The sequence below is a fragment of the Carassius auratus genome, chromosome 29, assembly GCF_003368295.1.
Source record: "Carassius auratus strain Wakin chromosome 29, ASM336829v1, whole genome shotgun sequence".
NCBI classification, from domain to species: domain Eukaryota; kingdom Metazoa; phylum Chordata; class Actinopteri; order Cypriniformes; family Cyprinidae; genus Carassius; species Carassius auratus.
Genome location: NC_039271.1, coordinates 15,587,810 through 15,608,349, shown reverse-complemented (window position 1 = coordinate 15,608,349; position 20,540 = coordinate 15,587,810). Strand labels below are relative to the sequence as shown.

Below are 20,540 nucleotides of genomic sequence, written 5' to 3'. Positions count from 1 at the left end.
GAAACCCTACTGTGATTTCTTTCTTTTGCTATTGAAGCAAATGGGAATGCAAAAATCATATTTGCTGTTGTCTCCCATTCACCACTACAGAAGTTTACCAAACTCAGGGTTATTATTATTAACTAAAACCATAAAAATAAACATAAATATTACGCTAAATGAATAAACATTGCCTGAAATGAAAAAAAAAGCCAAATACCAAAAACAAACTATAAAAATATATTAATAAATACAAATAAAACTCTAATTGTACATCAGTGATGCTGAAGTAGCACTGCTCACTTCTGAGAAACCTTGAAATGTAAGAGGTTCAATAAATCATATATTGGAGCTGAATTGGTTCAGCTTACCCCACACAAATGATGATGATGATTAGAGTTTCGTCTGCTATTGATGATACAAATTCCCACTTGTTTCAGAATATATTTTACTATGATTATTTAAGGTTATTCTTTTACCCAACATACTGTATATTTGCTCCAACCACAGACATTAAATAAAGTTGGTAAAAAATGCATATGTGCTAATGGTAATAATTTGGCTCTTCTCCCTGACTATTAATCTACATTCAGTGGATAAAAAAAAACAGAATTTGCTAGGGTAAAAATAGTCTCGCGTAGCCAGACCTTTAGACTGATGATGGCTAAAAGTCTGAAATCCATGGCAGCTTTCATTGGCCAAGGCCCACCCATGAGGCCGTTTGACCGACACGTCGAACAACCAATCACAGTTCGTTTCATTTCAGTGTCACGTTTCAGGGTGTGGAAATGTTGCCACAATAACAGACCAGTGTGTAAAACTCTCTGACATATGTTAAAGATTATATGCCGCAAACTTGAACAATTTCACACACTTCTGAAACTAAAGTGTTTAGTTGATCTTGATAAGCGCTCATCGTCACAGTGGTAAACAATACGGCTTTCTTCTTTCATGAGGTGCCACGGTATCTTTGTTTCCAGGTGGAATGTTAAAGAACGTGACACACATCTCGCAGAAATCCTGTAGAATTTAACCAATCTGATGACGACTTCGACACTCCTGAAGTGTTTACACTTTTGTGTCCCATATGCATCAGATGTTTAGCCAACGGTCCGTGGGTATGACATCTGAGGCTGAGACTAGGGTAAAAACAATGCTGTTTAGGATTAACTGTTAGGCAAAACGAGATTCTATGAAATTAACCAACTTTTCTTGATTGTTTTCTTCTGGTAGAAAACTGGTTTAGACCTGAAAAACAGGTGTTGTGTTCAGTCTTCAGTCTGTCAGGTGTGGTTATAACAGTGGTGGATTCTTCCTAGACCTTTAGACTTCGATGAGCCCTTTGAAATTAACAAAACCTCAAAAAAAAAAAAAAAAAAAAAAAAAAAAAAAAACGTAGTACAGAAACATTACAAACTTCTATATGTATCGATGCATTGATATTGTTCTCCTTGGAATTTTTTCCAGGAACATTCCTTTGAGTTCATAAGCACTTTATGTCCATCAGTCTGACTCCGTTTCGCTTCTGGAGAGCATCTCTATGGATGTCCTTCTGTGGCTTCTGGTCCACCAGTGTAGGCTCCTATACATCGAATCGAATACCGCCACCGTGTATCTGGCAAACACTAACATCCACTTGATCACTTCCAAAAAACAGTTTACAGAGCGAGATACAAAGCTTACAAACACTGTGGTGTAGTGTGCCAGAAGAACAAGACTGCGTCCCAACTGTTTTCCATAATTAATAATCATGTTAAGCTTTAAATCATGTCGTCCCATTCTGTTTTGAACCATGATGTTGTATCTGGCTCCTATTATCTCTCGCAAACAATCATACTCAATTTACTCTGATTCTACGCTTTATTTTTGTGGACGGTCCCTTGCAGAACAGTTTTGCGGCTCACTGTGTCACCAGTAGTTTTCACACGCTCTCTTGCGCGGTCCAATCACAGCGCTGCGTTTCTGTTTCCGGGATGTTTGGTGATGTGGCTCTAAAATCCTGGAGACGAAATTGATCAAATAAACCACGCATCTCTTCCCTGCGCCGATTACACAGGTACGTTTTATGCTTAAACAACATTAACAAGATGCCTTTAAATGTATTCAGCCGCTGACATGCATAAACACAAGTAACATTACATTTATAAATATCGTTAGAGTTGTTTACGAATCATCAGCTAGAGCCCAGTTACAGCTTGCGCTCATTACTGCCGCTCGTTGGGCTTTAATGGTGCCATTTTATCACCAGTATCAAATATAAAAGTCATACCTTTGTGTCTCGAACATGTGTTCTTATACAAATCGATTTTAAAAAACAAAGTAGAAGAGTCGCTCAATAATCTTTGCTGTTGTGTGGACAAAATGAAAGCGACGCAGCCGCAGTCGTCAGTTTCTATGTTTCGGTGTTGCTCGGTTCTGCTCGTTTTTCTCCGCTTTATGGCTCTCCAAGGTGGTTATTTATTATCAGGAAATACAGTCGGATATTATTGTTATACAGGCCTTCACGCCTACTGTAGTTATGGTCAGTAAAGGGGACACACATTGCGTAACAGATATGAGCTCATCAAGTGTTCTAGCCATGAATTATGCATTTTGAGTTATGCATATGATGTGTTCACGGCCTAACTGTTAATTAATAGTAAGTGCTATTTAATTTAAAGAGGCCAAATGGTATTTCAAAAGGTACTTTGACATAAAATGCGAATTTGATTTGAATAATTACCTTGGTCATATTCGATTTTATTTCTAATTGTTGGTTGCCTGATAATGGGATCTACAGAGCCAAGTGCAGTTTTAGGTCGTTTCGCCAAAGTTCTGCCCTCATGGAACATTAATATGATTTTTTTCAGTAATTTTGTAATCATTTGAACTTTTGATGGTGTTGTGCATAAGTGTTAATTATTTATTTATGATATTGGCTTCATCTTTACTTGTGTCTTAAATGTGTCCGAGCAGTTTCAGTAATGCGCTTGATACAGAATACTCTGTGCATTTACATGCAGGTCAGCCATGTTTAGCCGGCTGACCCAAGGGGTGTCCTCCGTCCTCCAGGAGCTCTCGGGTGAGGAACGCTCCGATGGAGACTTCCAGGTGAGTAGACAAAATCGAAACAATCCTTGGAGTGATATTTTGGGGCAATACCAAGAAACTTTGTGGAACACACATGGAAATTGTAATAACTCAATTAGTAACTGTGCTGAAAGATCAGATAATAGTTCACATTTCCACATTTAAGTACTTATTTACAGATTTATGGGTTAGTTTACAAGCCTTTTACCATCTTAAAAGGACCACTAAAAAACACCAAAGACAATAACTAGAACAATAAATATTTAGTCGTTCTAAATTTAAAAGAATAGCAGAGTCCATAAAACAAGTAAAGCAATAACATCACAGGCGAACAATATCATTTGAATCACTTTAAGAATGTTTTTGTTCTAGTCCAGCTTATGAGAGAGGAAAAATAATAAAAATCCATCTGACTTTAAACAGCTTGAGCATGTAAAATGGCAGATGACAAAACTGCGGCGAATGCTTAGAATAAACAGACCGTTATTGTAGCAAGTACCAATGACTTGAACTTGATGCAAAGCATGACTGGAAGTTAATGCATGGAGATGAGAAGCAGTGTGAAATGAGAAACATACATGGATGAATTGTTCACAATAGGATCTGTAACATGCATTTGGAAAATATGTTGAATTTATTATTTTATTTTGACATGCGGTTCGGAGGGAGTGATTAACCATCTAGAGAGCACTCTCTAATTTTTGAATGTTGTCTTTGGAGCAGGATGGTCTGGTGCCTCAGCCTCAGCCTGATGCTGAAGCATCCCCGGAGGGCTCGGGGCCATCAGAAGAGGTCCTGGAGAGGCTGGCCCAGACCGAACAGCTGGTGGTTCAGCTGAAGGAGCTGATTCGAGAGAAGGACAGCCAGCTCGCCAGCACTGAAAAACAGCTCAAGGTGTGGCCTTGCACAACAAGAAAAGAGCAAACAAGTAGACCATGAACGTCAACACGTCTGAAGCTTGATTTTGCATATATGACTGTATATTTTTTCTTGTACAGGAGGAGAAAGAACAGGCAGAAGTCAAGTTTACAAAGCTTAAACTGCAGGCCAAAGCCAAGCTGGCTGCCCTGAACAAACAGCTCAATGAACTGAAAGGACAAGATGCATTGAACAGCAGTCAGGTAAAGACACATTTGTGTTATTTTTTAGCTTGAAGTGGACTTCGATAGGTTTTTATAGTGTGCCAACTTAATATAATTATTGTTAGTAGTGTATTCTATTGTTCATCTTACGCTCCCCTTTAGGGTTGTGCTGAAAGACAATAGTATTGTGTATCAATGATAGTCAAAGATAACGATGATAGCAGATGTCTCTGTCGATAGTGAAGATGACATTAGACTCATTCTCCTATTAATGTATTAAATAATAATAATGATAATAACTTATTATTTTTGTTAGGTTATAATTCGGCTATCAAACTGCTCAGCTATTTCACTTCAGCAAAAGAGGATTAGATCCAGTCGCTAAAGAAGAAGTAACGCGTTGTCTCGGATAACTCGTTAAATCCATGAAATGAAAGAAACAGAAAAAGAGGTGTTGGTTTCTCACACATTTAATGACTGGTACACGGCAACATGCTCTTCTCATTCATGAGAAATTAACTCTTACTTGGCGTTACAAATAAAGTGAAGACCATAAACTGTATAAAAACAGGTAAAGAAAAAATTAATGAGGCAGAGCGAACTTATCATCCATAGTGGTTCTCACGTAGTCCTTCTACGTCATCACCACATAGTGTGCGTCGGTCTCTTCGTGAGGTGCGGTTCGGAGCACTGTATGACTGATGCAGCAGTTCAGTTCAACTTTACTCCTAATATATGAACTAACCTGTTTGGAAATACTTTATATTTAACGTGTTCGTTTATGTCCAATATTAGTGTTAAACTGTTGGACTTTAAATGAAATCTGCTATTGATTTTCACCGTTGACTGATTTTGCAGAACATTTAGACTGATAACCTCCGTGCGCAGATGTGGCAAATTTGTCACAGGACACACGATATATATGAACAGTAGCTTATATTTATGAATATATATATATATATGAACTAGCTTATATATGAACTGAACTTACAGTATATTTATATTTAACGTTAGTTTATCGGTATGTTTGAAAGGATATATTTTTTTATTATTGGTGATTCCATAGGCTCTCTTTCGCGCACTTGCACGGTTTAAAACACCAAATAGTTATGATATGACAAGAACAAAGAGTCTCTCTCTTGCTCCACCCATGCACGATAATATCGTGTAACATTGATCTCACGGGCTGACGATATGATGATTTGAAAAATGACCATATCGCCCAACACTATTCCCCTTAGAAGATGTGCAATAGATATGGGCGACTGCCGAATGCAAAAACATTTTCTGAATGGCAGTATGAAAATGAAATGTCTGTTTAGAATTCAGAGAGCTCCTTCCAAATGGCTCCCGGAGTGGAGGAGGAACTCCAGCAGCTGAAAGAAAAGCTCAGTCAGGCGGAGACGGCCAACAAGACCCTCCAACATCAGCTCTTGGATGCTGAACAGCGTGCAAGAGATGAAGGTCATGCAGAGCAGGTGTGTTCGCAGGACCAATTATTCATTCAAGCACAATGAATAAGTGCTTATTTTCTTCACATCTTTAAATGTGTCACATGATGGCCAGTTCTTTTGCAGCTACTGTTTTCTTTCTGTAATAAACTAATCTCAGACTTCAACTCTCAAAGACTATATCTGCTGTTTTATTTTTCAAATGTCATCCAAGGTCCGAATTCTGCAGGCTGTGGTGAAGGAAAAAGACGTGCGATTTCAAGAACAAATACTCAAACATGAGCAGGAACTCCTCGATCTTACACAGGTCTCAAATGACCCTGACTTACAACAGGTGTGTTTGCATTTCTCATTGTTTGCATTTTTCATGTTCGAAAAAGAGTCCACTTTGATATTTTGGTAAAGCTCCAAATGTGATTAATAGTGTGTTATAACAATATTATTATAGTTTATATATATATATATATATATATATATATATATATATATATATATATATATATATGCAAACAAAGATGTAAAATGGGGAAGAGCAGCAAAGCCAGAATAACATTGTCTTGCTGTTTCCATATTTGTTGGATTTTTGTTTTGGGACACCCTGAAGTGTTGTAGCTATATTTGTGTGTTGTTATAAAGCATGAAATCATAGCTCATCATGTTACCATGGCGATTTTGATCTAAGCTGTCTTGTATAGTTCATGCATTTCCACATTCTGAGAGCAGCATCCAATTCATCATGTTTTTGTTCATGTTGTTGGACAGGAATTAAGAAAAAGAACGGGCGGATTAACACTGTGTCTACCCCAGACATGACAATAGATCATATATCAAACCCTGCAGCTTTTTTAGGATGTCTATCAATACACATGGTTCTATTCTGCTTTAATCCTACTTATTCTTTTACAGGCTCTTCATGCATCCCAGCAGCGCATAGAGGAGTTGGAGGAGTCCTTGCGTTCTCGTTCAGAAGTCCTAGAAATGTTGCAGCAGGAACTCAACAGTGCAGACCAGCAGAAACAGGTCAGAACAACACATATTTCTACACTGTTCCTGGTCATTTTTGAAAGCAAAATGTGTTCAAATCAAGAGATTTTTTTCACATTAAGATATTTTGTTCCTTAACAACATACAGCTTTCTGGTGATTTTCAACCAGTGAGATTTCACTGAGGGTAGGGACACCCAGCAGTGTAATTTAAAAATAGAATCCAAGTAACCAACAGAATTTCTTGTTGAATGCTGTGGTCACAGCTGGTTGGCCAAAAATCTTTTTTTTAAGATTATAGAGCATTTAGCAAGATTATAAACATGATGAATGTTTCATTTGCACAGATTCTGACTAGTCAGTTCAGGCAGATGGAGTTGGAGTTGGCAGAAGCCCAGAGACTGAGAGAAGAGGAGAGGCAGCAGTGGGCAATGCGTGTTGAGGAAGATCTCCAGGCTCTTAGAGCCAGACTAGAAGCATCTGAGATTGAGAGAGAACAGATTGTCAATTCTCTCAACACTGAACTGCTGAAAAAGACCACAGAGATGGATGAAATGAGAGGGAAAGTTGAATCTGCTGAAAGAGAGAAAGAAGAAATGCTGGAGAAATTGAAAGAAAAAGAAAATGGCTTTGAGGAAGAGCTGGCCAAATTGAAAGCATGTCTAGAAGCCAGATTGGAGACATCAGAGAGCGAGCAGACCATCAGTACACTCAATACTGAGTTACTGAAAAAGACCACAGAGTTGGATGAGATGAGAGCAAAACTTGAATCTGGGCAAAGAGAGAAGGAAGAAATTCTGGAGGAAATGAGAGAGAGAGAGACTAGCTTTGAGGCAGAGCTGGCCAACATGAAAGTATCTCTAGAAGCCAGATTAGAACAAACCGAAAGTGAAAAAGAGCAGACCATCAGTGCTCTCAATACTGAGTTACTGAAAAAGACCACAGAGTTGGATGAACTGAGAGAAAAACTTTCAGCTGAGGAGAGAGAGAGACTGGAGACATCACAAGAGAGACAAACAAGGTTTGAGACCGAGCTGGCCAGCTTGCAAGGCTGTCTGGAAGTTGCTGAGAAACAGAAAGAGGAAATGACAAAGAAGCTAGATGTGGAGGCGGCAAGTCGCATGGAAGAGCTTCATCATCTTCAGGAGAAGCTCAATGAAGTGGACAGAGTAAGAGAAGAAGAATCTCAGAGTGAAGCAGATCGCTTAGCACAGATGCAAAAAGAGCTTAAGTCCTTAAGAGAGACACTGGATGCCAATAAAGAGGAACAGAAAGCAGCACTGCAAGCCAAGGATGCACTGGAGAAACTCTGGAGAGGGATTCAGAATTTGTCAACTGCTGGGGAGGCAGAGGTGGAAATAGCCATTCCTACTGACCCTGCACAGTTCTTAGAGGTGTTACCTGCTCTAGAAGCTCAGCTGAGCAACCTTACAGATGAGCAGCAGGAGAGTCAAGCACGCTTGTCCCAGATGCAAGGTAAACAGCCCAGGAGAACAAAGTTTAAAGCAGTTTTTGTGGTCCGAGTAAACTGTCCTTGGAAGCATTTTATCAAACAATGCCACAACATAGGGCAAATTGTTTGCATTGTGATCAGACAGTAATTATGTCTTAATGCGCCCGATGCTTTAGGTCAACTGGATAGAAGCACAGCTGAGAGAGAGGAAGCAGTTGCTAGGATACGGGAACTAGAGGAACAACTTCTCACTGTTCAGGTAGGTGGACTGCAAAATATGTTGGAGTTTTAAACATTGACACTGATCAATATTTGTTCTTGTTATTTGAACTTATTAGTGCTTTGAATGCAATTATTAAGAGCTAAGCAAATATTACTTTCAGTCATACTTGCGTGTTCAAAAAAGTATTTGTGGTTCTTGGTATTAAATCTGTCCTGCATTATTTATGCTATGGACATGGATGATGCTTAAAATTGTATGGATTGTTGTACAGAGCTCTGCTGTTAGCATTTGCACGTAATGATCAGGACAAAAAAGTTATTAATGCAATGGAGATGGTTCATAGAATAAGTTGTACTTGTTTGGAGTAATGTGTCTGAATGGCAAACACATTTGGATGTATATAGCACAAGCGGCGTCTGGTGCGACAAATGATGTAATAAGCCTCACAACTTATCAGGTCAGAAATATCATAATCCTCTCGATTTTCATCATTTGTTTTGATTACTGGCCCCCACATATAAGGGCATAATTATGAAGTATTAATAAAGGTATGGTCTGTAATAGGCTTGAAATAGCTGCAGTTACAGTGGCAATTCATTAAACCAGTACACTCTCAGTAATAGGGATATGCCGGTATCAAATTTTCCTGTTGCGACTAATTGCTCATGCTTTTATCACGGTATATAGTATTATCACGGTATTGAAATTTAGTTTCAAAAAGGGGTCATAATACAGTATAACATGTTAAATAACCTTTTTATAACAAAAATAACTGAACATTATAAATACAATAAAGCAATACAGAAAAATAAATAAAGTTAAACGTTTCACACAGATTAAAGTAAATTTAACTAAAGACCAATCGGTATCACTTTACAATAAGACCTCATTAGTTAACCATTAACATTCATGATAAGCGATAGCTACATTTGCTACAGAAGTTATTAATCTTTGTTAAAAAAAAATACAAGTCTTAGTTAATGTCAGCTTATTAAATAACTTTCAATTTTAACAACTTGTTATTAAATATTGGAATACCTAAGATTAATGAATGTTCAGAAGAATTTGTCATTGGCAGTTTGTTAACTAATGAGCGAGAGATACTGTTAACTAATGAAGCCCTAATGTAAAGTGTCAATTAACAATAAATAATCAAAACTCTAGGGCATATTGTAGTCCAGATTAAAACAAAGTTTTTATTTAAATATTTAAATATCAACACCAGTGCAAATACACAAATTTGAATGGCTATTTGAATACGTTTTAGAAAGTAGGGCAGCTGCTTTATTTGTGGGGTTTCCAGAGTAAAGGCTGCTTTTTTCTGCAGTTTAGCGCCATCTGATGTCAGACAGTGAATGTGCCGTTATTCAGCACGTCTCTCACGTTCCTCCATGTGTTTCTCATGCGTGCTTGTTTACATCAGAGCGCACACTGTCTTTCAAGCATCATACAGCAGTGTTGTGCATTTGACCAGTTGATGGGAATAGTATTCTTAAAATGCATTCCAAATTCGGAATAATTTGTAATATATAATTATTCATGGTATTTAGAAGTACCCACGATAACAATATCATGCATATTAATTGGCGTGATATATCGCATTACAGAATACAGGCACAAGTCTACTCGGTAAGCATGCATTAGTGTAAGCATAACGTTTGTTGTAACTGGGGTTTGTCTTTTCTAGGTTACTGGTGAGTCATCACATGATCATGTGACTGACCTGTCTGTAAGGGATTTGGACAGGGCACACCAGGGTGAGTTAAATGTTTGCCCTTGTCTAGCTGAATGTACTTTGAACTGCAGTGCAGTCTTATGTTCTTCCATAATAGCCTTGCTCTTTAGTAGAGAACATGCCTTTTAACATTGTGGCTTGTAAACTTGTTTGTAATGTTAAGATATTAGTTAGGACAAACCAGAAAGACTGGTTCCCCGAGTCAAAACACAAAAAAAAAAACATGTTAAGAATTTATTCTTGAAACAATGCGTTTATTTTTATGTACATGATACATTCTGCATGTTTAATTTTTAGTTAATTGATGATTTGCTCATAGTTGTCTTATGATTTTTCTTTCTTCTCACAAATGCGACCCTTAGATAACAGTGAAGATGGACATAGTTCAGAAAACAAATTACAGACAGATCGGATACTGTTTTTGGAGCAGCAGCTTGCAGACAGAGAAAGGGAACTCTTTGCTCTCAAAGAAAACCTTTCACTCACCACAAGCAAAAGTATTCCAGTGGAGGAAAGTGCCGACAGTGCAAGCAGAAGAGATATCCCTGGGTTGCATGATACCACTACAGCTCTATCTGAGATTCTTGAGGGCACACAAGAGGAAGAGACCACACTTGTGGCAGTAGACACATCTGTTCTGTCGGTCTCTGCTGGCAATGAGAGTAGCCCTGAGCTTATAATACCTCAGCCTGAGTCTCCTGGAGAATCAAAGGGTACCTCCTCAGATGAGATGGTGACAAGCAGTGACTCCGAGGTGGCTCATAGTAGCTGGACTCTTCTAGAAGCAGTCAACCAAGATGGGACTCAAGAGTGGGCACCCCAAATTCAGGACTTTGCCTCACTACGCTTATCCACGCAATCTTGGGAAGAGACCTGTGAAGATCATGTTGCATCAACCAGCTGCATAGTTGATCTCGAATCACAATCTTTAGTTATCCATGAAACTGTGCAGGTACGTCTTGACCAACAGGAGGGAAGTCTGCTTAATACAGATTCAAGCAAAGGTCAGGCTTTTGCTCAGGTCTTAGCAGAAGAGATTCAGAAAAGATATAGTGAACTTCTGGGAGAACTTCAGCAGTTGAAAGACTCCGCTTTACAATCACAGGAGAGAGTTTTCCAGCTGGAGGAAGCATTGAAGTCACTTACAGATTCCAAAAATGAGGCTCAGTCTAAGGCAAATATATACGAGAAAGAGCTCATTGAAGTTAAGGCATTGTTTGAGCAAGAAAAATTACATAGGCAAAATGTTGATGAGCAGTTTGAAAACTCACAGGAAGAGGTTCTCTCTAAAAATGATAAGCTGAAAGCCTTACAGGCAAGCCTTGATGAAGTTAATCTAAGACTTGTTGAACAAGAAGGTCAAGCTAGAATGTTAGCTGCTCAACTTGAGGATAGAGAGCTCACTACCTCCGAACTTGAACAGAAGATTTTGGACATGGAGGGCAGGTTAGTGCAGGTCTCTCAGGAGGCTGATATGGCAAAAGCTGCTCTCATCGACAGGACTGCTGAGCTGGAAGATCTACAGAAGTGTATTTCACAGAAAGACCAGGAGATGATGGAACTCAGTGATAGCATGACTGCCAAACTACTCCAGACTGGAGAGGAAAAGTTTGCAATATCCAGTGAAGTCAAAAAGCTAAAAGAGCAAATACATGAGCTTAAGAGTGTCAGGGATGACCAGCAGAAAATCAAAGACGATAAAACAACAGAATGTGAGGAGCTTGTTGCTTTACGAAAGGAGAAGGAGGACTTGAATACTCAAATGGCTGCCATGAAGAAAGATGGGGAACAGGTCAAGAGAAAGCTGCAGGCAGCTCTGATACAGCGGAAGGAATTGATAAAAAAAGTTGCAGACTTTGAGAAGGAGGCTGAGAGCAGGGAAGAAAAGGAAATAGATGAGGAAATGACTCTACAATTCAAAAATGAAATTAAGGAAAAAGAGAAAGAAATACAGAGACTTGAGGCTTTGTTGCAAGAGACCAGAGATGACTTAAATTTAAAAGAAGAGACCTTAACAAGTCTGAAACAAAAAATCAGTAACCAAGATCAAGCATTGTTTGAGTCACGTGCAGAAATACAACATTTGACAGAGCAGTATGCACAACTCACTGAACAACAAATGTCACCGATGGCTGAGGACAAAAATAAGCTAATTTCACAGATGGCCTCCATGGAATCTGACATTGAAATATTGCATAAAAAGCTTCAGGAAGCAACTGATGCTCATGAGGACGCTGTTGTGAAAGCTCAAGAGAATGATCGCCATCATCTTGATAAGATGAAACAACAGAAAGAGGAGTACAGTGACCTTTATGAACGCCTCCAAACTGAAGAGAGAGAAAAAACTGGGTTGTTGAATCGTATTATGGAGCTTGAGTGTCTGCTAGAATCAAAGAACGATACAGATAAAGTGGTGAGTGTAAATGTGGAGAGGAATGTTGGGTCTGCTACACAGAATTTGGAGAAACCAGAGACAAACGATTGGGTTCACGAGGACTGGGTGGATTTTGCTGAGACCGAGTCACAACAACATAACAAACCTGGTGAGCAAACTCAACAGCCCATGGTAAAAGATCATGAGGAAATTATAAATGCTCTCCAGGAGGAATTAAGAATTGAGCAGGCTGCCAGAGCAGAATTAGAGGTGCGTCTACAAGAGAGCCAATCCTCTCAATCACTCACTGAGAGCAAATTCAAAGAGCTTTGCGAAGAACTTGAAGCCTTGAGAGAAAAGGAGAGGCAGATTGATGCTCTAACTGAGGAAATGGAGGCTCTTAGGGAGAAATGTCAGAGATCCGAAACTAATGCAGCAAAGCTGAAAGCAGAGGTGGATGAGGCTTGGGAAGTGGCTAAAAGAAGCATCTCAGATGCTGAGTCCCCAGTCAAAGCACTTCAGTCAGAAGTGGAAGAATTTAAACAATTTCTTAAAAACAAGAATGATGAGATTATTGATTTAAGTCAACAGCTTAGCGAACAAAGTTCTCTTTTACTTAAGATGCAGGCAACGGTACTGGAGAAAGATCAGCAGATTGCTTCCCTACAAGAAGGGCTTAAAGCTGAGCAAGATAGAGCTCAAAAACTGGAAGCAGAAATGCCACAACGCGAGGAAGAAGAGAAAGATAATAGTGCCAAACTCCAACAGCTTCAACGCAAACTGCAGGCTGCTCTTGTGTCACGTAAGGAAGCACTCAAAGAGAAACAGGTGCTGAAGGAGGAACAGGTTGCTGCTGAGAAGATCAAATTAGAGCTACAACAGAAGCTGGAGCAAAAAGAGTTGGAGCTGAACAAGTCAAGAGAGGAAAGAGAGAAGTTAATTGAGGAGGTGGATCGAACTTTGTTGGAAAACCAAAGTCTGCATGCCTCATGTGAGAGCCTTAAACTTGCTATGGAGGGTGTTTTGAATGAGAAGGATGCATGTAAACGTCAAGTTGAGAGTACAAAAGAGGAATCCGAACAAGCGTGCAGGCAGTTGGAAGAAAAGGTGCAAAGCATGAAAGAGGAGTATGAATCCCTCCTCAAGTCATATGAAAATGTAAGTGATGAGGCTGAACGAGTGAGACGAGTGCTTGAAGCTGCTCGACAGGAGAGGCAGGAGTTAGCAGCCAAGGCACGAGCTCATGAGGCAGCCAGACAAGAGGCTGAGAGGTTAGCTGAGGAAGCTATGAAGGAAGTGGATGTTGTGAAAGAAAAAATGAGAAAGTTTGCCAAGGTTAAGCATCAGAAGATTATGGATCTAGAGGAAGAAAATGAAAGGCTTAGGGAGCAGGAAGAGAAGAAATTGACCAAACATAAAGAAACTGAGCTGAAACAAGAGCTTGAGAGAGTCAAAAAAGAGTTTGTGACCTTGAAAACAAATTACAATATCATTATGGATGAAAAAAACTCTTTGGAGCATGAAGCTGAGGAGTTGAGACAGCGTTTGGCTGAGGAAATTGACAAAAAGGGCAGTGAGACCCTGGACACATGCTCTGTAGAAGCTATTCATGAAGTTAAAGTTGTCACACAGCAGAGAAGTCCTGATTTAATTGAAATTCAAGAGCCATTGGAGTCCGTTGGTACTCCTCTTAAACAAGACGTCACAGAAGTGCAAGCAAATGTTGAGATGACTGCTCAAACAGAGGAGAGGCTCAAGGAACTGGAAGCCTCTCTCAAAACAGCAGACAATAAGATAAAGGAACTTGAAGCTGCTCTTGAAGATCAAATGGAATCCAGAAGCAAGCAAGAATCAACAATTAATGCAGAGCTTGCTTCCCTCAAGCAGGACCTACAGGAGTCTTTAGAAAAAGAGTGTCTTCAGAGGGAAGAGCTCTCCAAGAAAGAGACCGAACTGCAAGAACTTCGCACTAGCCTAGAGGCTGAAAGGGATGACTTGGAGGAGCGGTTAATGAACCAGCTGGCTCAGCTCAATGGCAGCATTGCAGGCTACCAGCAAGAGGCATCTGACAGTCGCGATCGCCTAACAGACATGCAGAAGGAATTGGAGAAACTGGAGAGAGAGAGGGCTGAGCTGGAGGCTGAGGTGGCAAGTGAGAGGGACCGGGCAGCCAGGATGGAAGAGGACTTGAGGCAAGCCCAAAGAGAAAGAGCAGAGGCTGAGGCAGAGGCAGACAAACAAAGAGAGCTGGAGCAGAAGTTGAAATCAGCACAGAGGTTTAAAGAAGGTAGTCAAAACAGGACACGTCAACTTGAAGAACTGCTGAGAGAGAAGCAAATGGAAGTTCGTCAGCTACAGAGAGACTGCATTGAGTACCAGGAAAGGATAAGTGAACTGGTTAAAGAATTTAAGTCGTTGACTTTGGGAAGAGATGAGGTGAGTGCAGAACTTGAGGCAGCACGCTTGGAAATTGCAAAAATTATGCAAGGCAAAACAAGTATTGCATCTGAACTTTCAACATGTAAAGGGAAATTGGACATGGCGCTGGAAGAAGCAAAGCAGGCCCAAGCAGACAAACTAGCTGCTGAACAAATGGTACAGCGCAAAGAGGCTGAGTTGAAGGCAGATGCGGAGCGCACACTGGATGAAGTCAGGTATCGTCTTGGAGCCGAACTTAAACAGATGGAATTAAGACTAGAGAAATCTTACCGGGAGCAGGAGAGGGAGGAAAAGGCAACTCTTGAGGCAAGGAGCATTGCTGAGACTGCAGACCGGCATGCCCAGGAAATGCAGGCACGTCTGGATGAAGCACTGGCTCGGCTAGCAGCCTTTTCGCGCTCCATGTCGTCCCTGCAGGATGATCGTGATCGAGTGCTGGATGAGGCCAAGCAATGGGAGAGTCGTTTTCATAGTGAGCTTCAGGAAAAGGAGGCTGATGTTCGGGAGGCCGAGACCCATGCTAAAGAACTTGCTGAGCAACTCCAGAGGGAGACCTCCCAAAGAGAGGAGCTGCAGAATTTATTGGAAAGGTTTGTAGTCTTTTTTATTTTTCAATAACATTTTGTTAATTTATGTTAATTAAACTTTAACTTAAAGTAAATAAAAATAATGAATATGCTGTTTGTCTGCAGAATGCAAAAGGCAGAAGAGAACCTACAGCTAGAGCTGTCTGAGGCAGAAATGAAACATAATAAAAGTCTTGCAGCTCTTGAGAAAGAAAGAGGGGATCTGCAGCAGAAGCTCACTCTGGTAGAGACTAACCTGGCCCAAACTAGTTCTCAGTTGACTAGCCTGGAGACAGAGGCAGAGGGATTACGGCACCGGACCAAAGCTCTAGAAGAAGCAGTAGACAAGCTTCAGAGTGATGCTAATGAGGCACGTGCAGTGATCAAAGAAAGGGAGACAGAAGAAAGGAGACTATACTTGAGGCTAGAGCAACTGGAGACAGACCTAGCATCTTCAAAGAACCTTACTGATAATCTTCAGGCAGCATTGGATGAGAAGGAGAAGAGGGAGATGGAGCTCCTTGGTGAGAAGGAGCAAGCTGTGACACAGGTACTTAATATACTGAAAATAAAGTTTCTGAAACAAATACATGCATATTCATTCATCTCACTGTAGGTCATTTTAAAACCATAAAATTATAAATATTCTTTCTCTTCTTTTAGGCTGTAGAGGAGGCTAGGAAGGATGCTGATGGAAGGGCCGAAATGGCAGAGAAAGAGCTGGAGCAGAAGAGAGAGGAGTTGCGTGGTTTAAAAGAGAAGCTTCGTAAGGCTGAGGAGGACACCTTCCAGAGCAGAGCTCAACTTGAGTCCTTTACCAAGGCTATGGGCTCCCTGCAGGATGACAGAGACCGAGTACTCAGCCAATACAAGCAGCTAGAGGAAAGGCATCTCCAGGTAGTGTGGCTCTTAATAGTAAATTATATTTTGAAAATATATCCTAATTTGGATTTCATGAATTTATAATTCATTTGCATATAAGTATCTTTTTCAATTCCAACCCGTCCTTGGTCTCATGCTGTCTCAGGTTATGCTGGAGAAGGACAGTCTGATCCAAGAGGCTGCAGGTGAAAACAATGGGCTAAAGGAGGAGATTCGAGCCTTGTTGTCACAGCGAGATGACCTCAATGCTGAGAATGCCAAGCTGGCTGCCCAACTTCGTGGCTACAGAAATGACCTGAACCAGGTCCTTGCTATGAAGGACTCCCAGCACAAGCAGATTCTAGCTGCCCAAGCAGAGCGCATCAGTTTCCTGGAGAGAGCGAAAGAAGATTTCGAGAGCCAAATTCAGGCTCTTGTTAAAGATGCTGCACAAAGAAAGGTACCTCTATTGGAGCAGGAGAACTTGAGCCAAGCCAGTGAAGGAATTGTTAGAGTCGATAAGCAAGAAGCACCAGGGGCTGAGGTAGAGAAGCTTAGGGAACAGCTCCAAGCTGCTAGAAAGCGTATCACCACCTTGGAGGAGACCTTGGAATTGGAGAAGGAGACCAAGGCAGTCCACAGTAAAGAGTTGAAGGAGCTGCGTTGGGAAGGCGGTATTCTGCGCACCGAAACTGAAACAGCCGAGGAAAGGGTTGCGGAGTTGGCACGAGACCTGCTGGTGATGGAGCAGCAGCTTCTGGAGGAGAGGGAAGCAGCCTCTCAGCTTCGAGCTCAGAATCAGTCTTTTGGTCAAGCCATGGCCTCTCTGCAGGATGCAAGAGATCAGGCTATACGTGAGGCCAAGGAGCTGCGTCTCCATTTCGATGAGATAAACCGGACGACTCACCCAGCATCTCCATCAAGTGGCTCCAAAGGAGAAGTGTGGAGCCTAAAAAATGCCCTAGCAGCACTGCAAAATGACCGGGAAAGAATGGTTTGTTATTAATTAATTGATAATTTATTGGAAGCCTAAGTATTCATTTTTTGTCTCCTGCCTTTAAATAACTAATAATTAATTGCACCTCAGTTGGAACAGCTGGAGTTGCAGCGGTCTGAATTGGACAGACTTGGATCTGGTGAACTATCCGGGCTCACTCAAGCTCTGGAGGATGAGAGAAGAAGGGCAGGGGAGCGAGAGGAAAAGATAATGGCGGAGCTGAGGGATAGAGACACACAGATGGACAGATACAAGCAAGAACTGGAAATGCTCAGGTGACACTCTGGGATTTAACTAATGATAGTTGCCCGCTGCCATTTTGCTGTTTTGGTGGTAGTCTTACAGAGCCATGCTTCTGATTGTTGGAAGTATGGTCCCTTTGGTAGCTTATTCTGTCCAATTTGATTGGAGTGGAAAACGTAAATTAAAATGTTTGTAAACTTGGTGACCATACTGCAAGTAAAAAAAAAAAAAACTTTTTTTTTTTTTACAATTTCTTATAAATTCTTCCATGTGTAGACTTGAGAGGGTGGACTGGCAGGGCCAGGCTGAGCTCTTGAAGCAACAGACCCTGACCACCCTCTTAGAAAGGGACCAGCAGGTTCACCAGCTTACTGCAATGCTGGAGGAAGCGCAGGCATCAAAATTCCAGCACAAGCTCACACAAAGACAGGTAAAAAGCTATAGTCTCCTTTTCAAATACGAGACACTGAAAGCAACCTAGAAATGTTGTTTTCCATCAATCTATCTGCCTTTTTTTGTGTAGCTAGAGACTTATAAGTTTTATTCTTTTTACTGTAATACTGTTCATTAATGCGCCTTTTATGAAATTGGACTTGTGCCAGTTTTGCTTATTTCGCTAGTGGTCTCGGTGTAAATCTGAGAAGTCCTTGATCAGTTTCATTGTCTTCAGTGTGTGAGGCATCCAATGCTAATTTATTTGTCCTTTAGGGAAGCCTTGCAGTAGATGCTGCCCCTGGTGGCCCTCTAGAACACAACGAGGGCTATAAAGCTGAGTGCATTGAACTCCAGAGAAGGTACTGCTGCCAAGTTTATTCTTATTTTTAATTATACTGATTCTCAGCTGCATGCTGCCAATCTCTTTAGCCACCTGTGCCACAAACTGCATTGATAGCAGTTGCAGATAATACTCCAGATAATAGCTAACATACAACTAATACTGTATTTGAAAGGAAATTGATATTTAGTATTTTAGTTTGTATCACTAATCACATAAAAAAAAAAAAAATATATATATTTCTGTTTGGTCTTTTGCCCTATCAATTGCCTTTTTTTTTTTTAAACTTAATCAATGGCTTTTGTATAAAACCAATGCTGTACAGTAACATCAACTCTCTATGTTTCTGTCAGGCTGGATGAGGAGTTAGAACAGAGACTCCGAGTAGAGGAGCAGCTCATCGCTGCGCAGGATCGCCTCAAACGGTTTGACCCTAATCTCAGATTAAGATCAACTCACTGCCTCTGGCTCTGGGCGTTATAAAATATAGCACTATATTTGGCCACTTTTACACACTAAAGTCTTTAAAAAAGGCATATGAATGTCATATCATTGTTTTAGATGCAGAATATCAAACTAAATCATCTGGACCCTTCCTCTGAACCACTTATATTTTGGGGCAACTGCATATGAACCAACTTGGGTTTTTATTCACGTATTTCGTGCTTCACTTTTATTGATTAAAGACTAAATATCACATGTCACTCCATTATTTATAGCTATACACACGGGGAGTGGCAGACAGCGTCTGAAGCCATGATGTCAGAGACGGCCGTCCTTATCGAGCCTCCAGAGGGCACGGTTACACGGGTAAACACAACCCGTTTTAACGCATTCCACACTGTTTTGTTTCAACATGCATTGATTATTTAATGATTAAAGCCTGAGTTAGTTTATATATATATATATATATATATAGGATATATTTTGTTCTATGTATTTTCTCTTTTACCTTAGACTCGAGGTGGTGGACCTGGGTTACTGCGGATGCTGCGAGTTGCATTCTGCTCTCGTCAGAGAACCCCTCTGCTGATGTCACTCTATCTGCTGACTGTTCATGTGCTGTTGCTGCTATGCATGGGAGGATATCTGTGAGAGAGATTCATCACGCTTTACTGAGAGAGAGATGGTTACATGCTCATTCACTTATCAGACAAAACAATGGACACATTATTTAACACAGGATTCATTTACATTATTCTAAGAATATTTTTCCTTGCTTATTTACCAAAGTTACAGCTGATTAGTTTTTCCTTTTTTTTATTTTTTTTTTATCAGAGCGTTCTGACAAAATAAAACTTTCCACCCAGTTGTAATGGGGCTTGTCCATACTAGTAACACCTGGGCACAAACTGTACTTCCTCAAGGAAATTATTTTACCCTTTTAGAAAGACCAGATTAATGAAGGAATTCTTATGCGCCTGGAAAATGTCATCATCTGTTTAACTGGATCTTTCACACTGCCTGTCGAATGCATTAAGGTAAACATAAAAATACTTATTTTGACCACATTCCAGCTTCTTGTAATTAGTTTTCTTTCTTGATCTCTCTTTATTTCTGCATAAAGTCCTTCAAATGCATTCATGTGTAATGTAACACAAAACTGATACAGATACAGGATGTGTCTGCATGGCAAGAAGTCAAAAGTCTCCTAAAAACGTATTCTGGTGTGCTGACTGCTTCCTTTCATGGCAGACTAGTTTGCCAACTTGGTGCAATACTGTCATTTATATTTCCGGTTTATTTGTTAATTTTTGTTAGTGTTTATTTTCTTTAACACACTACACGTCATGTTCTTTACATCTGGGCTACTATTGCTTTTATTCACTTTAAAGACATCAGGTGTCTTCAGGTGTTTTGATTCTGTTTCAGTTTTTTTTGTAAAAGCTTCATCAACTCATTCATGTTCTGCTCATTTCCAGTTTTCTGAGCTGGAGCCGGACTTCCTATTCTCACTTAACTACTGTCATGCTAATCTGTTTGGGCTGTATAGGGATGGTTTAGGTTGAGGTTAAAATGTCGTCTCTATTTACAGTGCGATTTTAAGAACAGCCCAGTAAGTGTTTTATCTGTAAAATCCATGTAAATTATCCTTTCTCTCCCTCCTGCTACCCTGTTCTAGGGGCTATTTTTTGGAAATAAAGTCTATTTATGGGAAGACATACACATCTGGTGTGGTTACATGATTTAATTAATATTTGGACCTGGTGCTGCCATTGCAGTAGATTTACAGTAAAGCCTTCAGTTTGAGTTTTAAAAAAGTTGGTAATTGAAAAATCTTTTTGAAATGCTTCACTCATCCTGCACCAT

The 20,540-nt window shown here is 40.3% G+C and overlaps 1 protein-coding gene and 1 long non-coding RNA gene across 2 annotated transcripts; one reads left to right on the top strand and one right to left on the bottom strand.

Annotated features, from left to right (window-relative positions):
• Positions 1-1,394: 1,394 nt before the first annotated feature.
• LOC113048215 (uncharacterized) lies at positions 1,395-2,834 on the bottom strand. The gene is made up of 2 exons (XR_003276419.1): positions 2,249-2,834; positions 1,395-1,978 (listed from the first exon to the last, which is right to left on the bottom strand). It is a non-coding gene; the product is annotated as an uncharacterized LOC113048215 (long non-coding RNA).
• On the top strand, positions 1,919-20,396 carry golgb1 (golgin B1). Its single transcript, XM_026209838.1, has 20 exons — positions 1,919-2,035; positions 2,982-3,069; positions 3,772-3,942; positions 4,047-4,169; positions 5,453-5,608; positions 5,796-5,915; positions 6,488-6,601; positions 6,912-8,040; positions 8,194-8,276; positions 9,928-9,997; positions 10,338-15,378; positions 15,481-15,904; positions 16,018-16,251; positions 16,382-17,209; positions 17,303-17,487; positions 17,732-17,885; positions 18,164-18,249; positions 18,584-18,655; positions 18,950-19,040; positions 19,188-20,396. Exons 2-20 carry the CDS (start codon positions 2,989-2,991, stop codon positions 19,323-19,325), a joined length of 9,300 nt encoding a protein of 3,099 aa, XP_026065623.1. The 5' UTR covers positions 1,919-2,035; positions 2,982-2,988; the 3' UTR covers positions 19,326-20,396.
• The last annotated feature ends 144 nt before the right edge of the window (positions 20,397-20,540 follow it).